Raw genomic sequence first — 9,310 nt, forward strand, 5'->3', positions numbered from 1 at the left:
CTTTTATGTCCCAGGGCCTTGTCAAAGTGACCAGATGGTTGAGAGTAAAATAGAGATTTGAGAAGGTAGGGTGTAGATAGACCCTACTCTACAACATAATATGAAGGCAAACAGGCCACTTCGATTCTTTCTTCTCCCTCATAATTCATCCTAAACAAAGTCACTGAAATCCCCTTTCTCAAGTTCCATGTTGAATGTCCTCATCCTTCTCAGATGAAAGTCATTCTAGCCTTGAATTTCAAAGTCCTCCCCAGCTAGCACCAGAGATCACTCTTCCCCCCACCCCCTTCATTTTCTTTGGCCATCCTGCACTCCCAGAGAAACCTGCCTATTTATTTTTGCCGAGAACCATTTTTTCTTCAAAAACTCTTAATTTTATTCAACTTCCTTTTAAAAATAGTTCCTCACTACCACAAATTATATACCACCCCACAGCAACCAGAATCCAATGAAAGGACTTTATCCTTCTATTAATTCTGGTGTGTTTGTCATGCACCTTTTACATACACACGCCAATGCCTATGACATAAAAAGATGGTGCTCTCGAAATGTCACTTGCTCTCTTTCCCCATCTCCTTGTCCCTTTTAACTTCTCTCTGACAGTTTCTTCCACTTCCTCTCCCTCCTCACCCTTTTCCTTGCCACACCTAAACACATTTAGGTCTTCTCTTCCTTTCAAAATCTATCCCCAATTTTGCCTCTAGTCGCCCCCCTACTTCTGTTTCCATAGGTCACTAGGCATGGAGTAGGGCACATAGTACAGGAAACTCTAAATACTTATTGTCTGAATATTTTCAACTTCTGGCTAGCTGTGAGCCAATCATTACTTCAGTTTTGTATCATTAGAGCCTTTAAAATCTCATTTTAAAAGCTTTCCTTTGTAAAGAAAGTGCTATGTAAATACATCACTGGAAGTATTTCATTTCGGTGGTAAATAGGTCTGCAGACTCAAAATCAGTTACGGAATTGGGAGTGTTGGGGATGGGGGCATAATTTGAGATCAAGTACATGCCTAAATTAATTATGAAGGAAGGCCCTCTACATGTTCCAGCATGTGAACCATGTGTTCAAGATTCAGCATACAGTGTTTGCTCTCAAAATAAGTATACATTGAACTTCATTTTTGATAAACTGGATATGAAGCATATAAAATTGTTTTTTTATGTTTAGTAACCACTAACATTCCTTTTAAAAATGTGATTGAAGGTAGGAAAGTGGCCTTGATCTATTCACTAATTTTGGGTTTTGCATCGTAGGTCTTGTCAGCTGCAGCTGCAGCCGGTGTATCTGTAGCCTTTGGGGCACCTATTGGCGGAGTATTATTCAGCCTAGAAGAGGTAATACTTTTATCTGTCTGTAGAGCCACGCACATGATTTTGTGCCAGGAATTCTGGCCATTGTCTGTGTACATTGCAGTCCCAAAGTGCTCTGCCCAACTCCAGTGCTTTGCCACGGGGCCGGAGATCTCCAGGCCATTTTCATCCTCAACTCTAATTCCTGCAGCACCAGTTTTCACCCCAGTTTATGCATGTTGACTGAGTTTACTTTCTCATTTTCTCTCTTACAGGTCAGCTACTACTTTCCCCTCAAAACACTGTGGCGTTCGTTTTTTGCTGCTTTAGTGGCAGCATTCACTCTACGCTCCATCAATCCGTTTGGGAATAGCCGCCTGGTTCTATTTTATGTGGAGTTTCACACCCCGTGGCATCTCTTTGAGCTCGTGCCCTTCATTCTGTTGGGCATATTTGGTGGTCTGTGGGGAGCTTTGTTTATCCGCACCAACATCGCCTGGTGTCGGAAGCGTAAGACCACCCAGTTGGGCAAGTATCCTGTCATAGAGGTACTTGTCATGACGGCCATCACTGCCATCCTGGCTTTCCCCAATGAGTACACCCGTATGAGCACAAGTGAGCTCATTTCTGAGCTGTTCAATGACTGTGGCCTTCTGGACTCCTCTAAGCTCTGTGATTATGAGAACCGTTTCAACACAAGCAAGGCGGGTGAGCTGCCCGACAGACCGGCTGGTGTGGGAGTCTACAGCGCAATGTGGCAGCTGGCCTTGACACTCATACTGAAAATTGTCATCACTATATTCACCTTTGGCATGAAGGTGAGGAGATTCTTTTGGTCCTTGGTGGATATTTGTGTGGCTGTAAGTTTGGAGGGCGAAGCCAAGATATTGTGCAATTCTCATAGTTCGTGTGGCGTGTCCAACTTCAAAGACCCAAAGCCCTTTTATTTCATAACTTCTTAGATGATTGTACCTCTATCTAAAATTGTGCAAGCTCAGTTTTAGGCCAAATGCAAACCTCAGTGATGAGATTTCAAGTAGAAACATTTTCTCCTTTTCTGTGGAAAACATATTTTGCCTCTCAAAAAGGATGCTGAGGTATTTATTCCAGTGCATTTTATATCAAAACAATATCTGACCAACACATTTTTGGTCCTTATAAAGTGGCTTTAGAGTTACGAATAAAGCAAAATAGTAGGTTGAACCAAAAGAAGTTGCCAACCATTTTGACCACTAAAATAGCAATTTCATATGGCTCAACCCAATATGTAGCTAAATGTATTTTTTACAGTTATCAGTGTCCAATTATCAAGAACTTCACAGGTGATCCTAAATTAGTATTTAGATTATCAACAGCTGATATTAGGCCAGCATCTTTTATTTTCACTACCCGTTATCATTTCCATGTGTCAGAAGAAACCAGGAAGGAAAATTCGTAAAGTATTTTCCTTCTCTTCCTTGGTTTTCATTTGTTTGTTTCTTTTCTTTAGCACTCAGCTACCAAGGTATTTCCTCTATTCTCTAGGGAAATGGAGATTCAAAACAGAAAATAAGAGCCAGCAAGTCGGTTTAGGCAGTACTGTAATCTCTGAATTGATATGCATCCTCCTCAACACCCTGGACAGATTTGCAGTGCTTCTTGAGTTACTTTTCACCTCGTGGCTTCATTCTTTCATCTAAAGTGAATTTGCAGACCATCAGACACACCCTGATTCAAATATATTCCAGAATTGAATACAAGCTATTTTAAAATAATCTGCTGTTTGGATTATCTCTGTCATCATTTTCTGTCTCTTAGCACAGAAAATTGAGAATGCACTATTGTATCCTAGGAGTCAAAAAAAGAGTGGGAACAGCTTACCCTTCCCCCTCCCCATATCCTCAAGTCCATTCTCTAGTAGGTCTGTGTCTTTATTCCCTAGGTTCTTCATGACCTTTTTTTTCCCCTTAGATTTTATATATATGTGTTAGCATACGGTATTTGTTTTTCCCTTTCTGACTTACTTTACTCTGTATGACAGACTCTAGGTCCATCCACCTCACTACAAATAACTCAATTTCGTTTCTTTTTATGGCTGAGTAATATTCCATTGTATATATGTGCTGCATCTTCTTTATCCATTCATCCGATGATGGACACTTAGGTTGCTTCCAGTGGCATGGACATATATACACTGCCAAACGTAAAATAGAGTGCTAGTGGGAAGCAGCCGCATAGCACAGGGAGATCAGCTCCGTGCTTTGTGACCACCTAGAGGGGTGGGATAGGGAGGGTGGGAGGGAGGGAGACGCAAGAGGGAAGAGATATGGGAACATATGTATATGTATAACTGATTCACTTCGTTATAAAGCAGAAACTAACACACCATTGTAAAGCAATTATACTCCAATAAAGGTGTTAAAAAAAAAGAGTGGGGAGACAGATGGGGGTTCCTTTTTGGGACAGTCATGCAACCATAGTCACTATCTCATTAAGAAAACTTAATCATTTATTCTTTCTTTTTTTTTTTTTTTTTTTTTTTTTTTGTGGTATGCGGGCCTCTCACTGCTGTGGCCTCTCCCGTTGCGGAGCACAGGCTCCGGACGCGCAGGCCCAGCAGCCATGGCTCACGGGCCCAGCCGCTCCGCGGCATATGGGATCCTCCCAGACCGGGGCACGAACCCGTATCCCCTGCATCGGCAGGCGGACTCTCAACCACTGCGCCACCAGGGAGGCCCTATTCTTTCTTTATACTGTTAAAATAAACTGAAACCTCATGTGCCATCCTTTTTGTGTGAGCAATGGGTCAAGATTCAATACATGAGAGTGGTTACAAGCATTGCATTTAAACCGCAGCACCAGCGTTTACTAAATCTTGGCCTTGGGTGAGTTCCTTAACCTCTCTGCACCTTAGGTCCTTTGCGAGTTGGGAATTATAACACCTGCCTGCTGGGGTGGTTGTAAAGAACCCATGAAATCTGGTCCATAGAGCATCCAGCATAGAACATTGTAGATAGTCAATAAAGGGTAATTGTTGTTGATTAGAATTCAAAATTGGGGAAAATGTCTGCATATATGAGAAACTCCATCTATTTTCCTTTTTCTTTGGGAAAGGCTTAATTTCTGCCTCCAGTTCTGTGTTGGTCTGGAGAGTTCAGGCTCTTGCCTGATGGACCCCGAATCAGGGTAAGCGTCTTTGCAGTCGTCCTTGCCTGCACGTTCCAGAGAACCTCTAGTCCCTGTAGTGTTACACAAATCTTTGCGGCCACTTGCTAGCATAGTGCATAGTTAAATTGTCATTGGCCTGTTCGCTTTGCAGAGGGTCAGTCCTCTAGCCCTTACCATGTGCCGGACGATCACGTCACTTCTCACCGACCATCTTTTGCTTTCTCTTTGCAGATCCCTTCTGGCCTCTTTATCCCTAGCATGGCTGTTGGTGCTATAGCGGGTCGGCTTTTGGGAGTAGGGATGGAACAGCTGGCTTATTACCACCATGACTGGGCCATCTTCAATAGCTGGTGCAGTCAAGGAGCGGATTGTATCACCCCTGGCCTTTATGCGATGGTTGGGGCTGCAGCCTGCTTGGGTGAGTACTGTTTGCATTGATTTCAAAGAGATTGCTACCCAGGTGGCATTATAAAGATGAGTGATATTAAACACAATTGACTGTAGATTTTTTTAAAGATGACTATCCGTTTCTTGTTGGGCTTGCCATTTTCAAGTGCTTTAAGAAAGCATTCTTTACCGTATATCTCCATTCCTCCCCTTTGAGAGTAATTCTTCTCTCAAATTCCGTCATATTGAGGAAATAATCAGAAATTTGGACAAAGATGATCTGCACAAGAATGTGCATCATGGTTTTATGTGTAATAGCAAATAACTGGAATCAAACTAAAAGCACAATAATGGACTGGTTAAATAAATTATGGTATAGTACATCCATATAATGCCATACCATGCAGCCACTGAATGTGATGCTAATAGGTTTAATATTTTTAAATACAATGTTAAATACATTTGTACTAATATACAAAGTATTCCTAATATAAAGTTAGGAGAAAAAGCATGGTGGGGAATTTAAACGTATAATACAAGTTCATCTATATAAAAACATACGTTTTTGAAAAAAGTCATTTGAAATTTTTACTCAGCATATTTCTAGACAGTGAGCTTATGGATAATGGCTTTCCTTTATATACTTTAAAAATATATGTATTTTCTGATCTTTCCACAGTGGGCCTGCACATCCCAGAGAACCTCTCATATCTGTAGTGTTACACAAATCATAGAGATCTTATGCAATTACTTGTATAATTGGGGGGTGGGGAGCAACAGACGAATGAAAAAAAGAAGAAGAATGAAGGAGGTATCTTGTACTTTTGTAGAGATTATTTTGAGAAGTCTGACTCATGTTCATTGTAAACTTGCTTGAATGCAGTTGCAGGGGTCTATAGGTGAGGCCTCCTTTTAGTGATGTTTCTGGTAAGTAGCTTTTTCTGGATGGGGCCTGTGACAGGCCCATAACTGTAATGAATTCTATACTTTTGCTCCCTTCAGTAAGTAGCCTGTGTCTGTTTTTTGCAGGCGGGGTGACTCGGATGACTGTTTCTCTTGTTGTCATAATGTTTGAACTAACTGGTGGCTTGGAATACATTGTGCCTCTGATGGCCGCAGCCATGACAAGCAAGTGGGTGGCAGATGCTCTTGGGCGGGAGGGCATCTATGATGCCCACATCCGTCTCAATGGATACCCCTTTCTTGAAGCCAAAGAAGAGTTTGCTCACAAGACCCTGGCAATGGATGTGATGAAACCCCGGAGAAATGATCCTTTGTTGACTGTCCTTACTCAGGACAGTATGACCGTGGAAGACGTAGAGACCATAATCAGTGAAACCACTTACAGTGGCTTCCCAGTTGTGGTGTCCCGGGAGTCCCAAAGACTTGTGGGTTTTGTCCTCCGAAGAGACCTCATTATTTCAATTGGTAAGGATTTCAGAAATGGGATAAGGGAATCCACTGTGGAAATAAATAAATGTGAATGAGGGGAAGGGAGGGATAAATTAGGAGTTTGGGATTAACAGGTACACACTACTATATATAAAATAGATAAGCAACAAGGACCTCCTGTATGGCACAGGGAAGTATATTCAGTATCTTGTAATAACCTGTAATGGGAAAGAATCTGAAAAAGAATGTTTATATATATTGATATATATATAATTATATGTATATATACATATATATAAAACTGAATCACTTTGCTGTACACCTGAAACTAACAAAACATTGTAAATCGGCTGTCAATCAATCACTAAGCATGCATGCATGGGTGAAAAGGGGAAGGACAGAGTGGAGAGGGGACTGGTTAGGGGTCAGAAGTTTAGAAGTAGTCCTTCCTTTTTCAACCTTTTTTTTTCTACTTTTCAAATAGAAAATGCTCGAAAAAAACAGGATGGAGTTGTGAGCACTTCTGTCATTTATTTCACCGAGCATTCTCCTCCAGTGCCACCATACACCCCACCTACCCTCAAGCTTCGGAACATCCTGGATCTCAGCCCCTTCACTGTGACTGACCTTACACCCATGGAGATCGTGGTAGATATCTTCCGCAAGCTGGGACTGCGGCAGTGCCTGGTTACACACAATGGGTGAGAGCTCTTTGGTGAAGGCAAATTGGATTTGGGAGGAAAAGAGAATGTAGAGAGATAAAGAAAGAAGAACCCAACTCATATGAATATTTGTAACATTTATAGACCTTTTTGAAGCTCTGAGATGAAGATGAATGTGTTTCTTTTTTTGTCATAATTAATAGAAAAGGAGTTTGGGGAAGATAGTGGGTTTGAGAGATGTGAACTGCTGGTTGCACATTATAAATAACTCAGTTCCTCCCCCACAAAGGAAACAACTATGTTCTCATGAACAGGCAGCACTGAAATTATAATGGTATTAGGTAGTATATGTATAGTATTTGGTCCTTACGATACCTTTGTTGTTATTATTTGAGGGTGAGAAAACCAAGTTCCAGTGAGGTTTAAAGATTTGCACAAGGACACCCAGTTACTGTCTAGTAGTGGTAGGCTTTATTTATTTATTTATTTATTTTTGGTCTCGCCACGCAGCTTGCGGGATATCAGTTCCCGGACCAGGGATTGAACCCAGGCCACCACAATGGAAGCCCGGAATCCTAACCACTAGGCCACCAGGGAACTCCCTAAACACAAGTCTTCTGACTTCCAAGGCTAAGGCTCTTTCTTTCTGGGATATTTCTTATCCAGTAAAGGAAGCCATGCTATTTTTATCGGAAAAGAAAGGAGGTTGAGGAGAAGGGTGGGTGTTTTTGTTTTTGTTGTTGTTGTTGTTGACCCTGGTATGTTAATCTAGTGATTATAAAAGAATTTCGCCCTCTACAATTTCTGAATAGCATAGCAGATGTCTTGCAGGATTGAGATCAGTAAGGGACTTTTCCTAACTGATCCATTCAACCTTTACTGAATCTGTACTTCATGTAAGAAGGCATACCACTAGATTCCGGGGAGAGGCAAAAAGCAATGAGACCCTTCTCTGCCCTCAAGGAGCATACAGTGTTTATAGGGAAGCTGAGAACACAGCAAACTGGACAAATGCTACGGAGGAGGTGTGCACAGAACATGCTGTTCCCAGGAGGAAGGCACAGTTATTACTGGCTCGTAGGATCGGGGAAGGTGTTCTGGAAGAGGGACATTTGAACTGGGTTGCAAAAGGTAAGATTTGTATATATAGAGAAGAATATTTAAACCACAGGAAATAGCAGGATTAAGACCTAGAGGAAGAAGGGCTTAGAGCATGCTTAGGGACCCATGCATTGTCCCATTTACCTGGTACATGTAATCTAGACCTGTCATCATTCTGTAAGTACAGATAGTATTCAAAGACAAAGATTAAAAAGACCACAGAAAGTGTCACCTTTGAGAATGTTATTTTAACTGCAGATTAATTTTTGTCTTGTCTTGTTTTGTCTTTTAGGCGATTGCTTGGAATCATTACCAAAAAGGATGTGCTAAAGCACATAGCACAGATGGCGAACCAAGATCCTGATTCCATTCTCTTCAACTAGAATCACAGGGTTGTACTGGATATAAAACAGGAAGGACATTGCAGACCATGGATATATTTTATTAACTGGGTACCCAAAAAACATTTCCCACATTTGGATGGTGAAGTTATATTAGTGTGTTGTCTCTTTCCTACAAGTTAACCAGTTGCACTACATAATCTCTGGAAATTAATCTTCTCTTTAGGAGAAAATTCAGTTAGGCTTCTGTGATATTGCATTAGGAAGATTTCATGAAAGAGTAAACAAGATTGCTATGGTTTAATTCTTTTTCTTTCTTTTTCTAAAGATTTTTTTAATTTAAAACATAAATGTTAGCCAATATGCAATCACTGAAAACTATGCAAGAAAAATTCCAACCGTCCTGACCTATAGCCTGCAGGAAGCTCATGAAAAAGTCACTTTTTTGGACTCTGTCATTGGTGGAAGATGAAGTGTAAACCAGGGACTTTGCTTTTCCAACCACAGAAAGGAAAGCCAGAAGGAAAATAGTAATGGTATTTTCCAGACTGTGAATTCAGTTCAAATGTTATCTTGTTCTTGTTACAATATTTAGCATTATTAGTTTATGTGTGTGTATGTGTATGTTAATTTTAATATCTGATTATAAGACAATGCTGCTTTGGTTAACCTCCTCTAAATGAATGTAGAGAGGTTGACTTTTATAGCTTGCTTGTTCCTGGTACTCTTTTGAAGTGCACAAAAGATAAGTTATAGAATTTTCTCCTTGTCTGCAAAAAGGGTAATTTTCCAGATGGCCTTTGTTAGCTAGTAGACAAGGACTTTGCCATGAACTTGTTAGTAGCAAGGAATGATTTCTCCATGAATTTGTTAGTAGCAAGGAATGATTTCTCCATGAATTTGTTAGTAGCAAGGAATGATTTCTCCATCTTCCTTGAAACGAATGATTAGTAAAGTTCTAAGCAAAGTCAATGACCAGGACTTTCAC

The 9,310-nt window shown here is 40.8% G+C and overlaps 1 protein-coding gene across 1 annotated transcript in view; it reads left to right on the plus strand.

Moving 5' to 3' along the window:
• Positions 1–8,364, plus strand: part of CLCN5 (chloride voltage-gated channel 5) — a gene marked incomplete at both ends in the record, with an annotated part of 40,511 nt that extends 32,147 nt beyond the window's left edge. The window contains 6 exons of the mRNA XM_079727177.1: positions 1,257–1,337; positions 1,568–2,110; positions 4,671–4,857; positions 5,856–6,254; positions 6,703–6,919; positions 8,274–8,364. Coding sequence (XP_079583303.1) covers positions 1,257–1,337; positions 1,568–2,110; positions 4,671–4,857; positions 5,856–6,254; positions 6,703–6,919; positions 8,274–8,364 — 1,518 coding nt within the window. The remainder of the gene's footprint in view (positions 1–1,256; positions 1,338–1,567; positions 2,111–4,670; positions 4,858–5,855; positions 6,255–6,702; positions 6,920–8,273) is intronic.
• Positions 8,365–9,310: the final 946 nt, after the last annotated feature.

Source organism: Hyperoodon ampullatus (assembly GCF_949752795.1).
Source record: "Hyperoodon ampullatus genome assembly, chromosome: X".
NCBI classification, from domain to species: Eukaryota; Metazoa; Chordata; class Mammalia; order Artiodactyla; family Ziphiidae; genus Hyperoodon; species Hyperoodon ampullatus.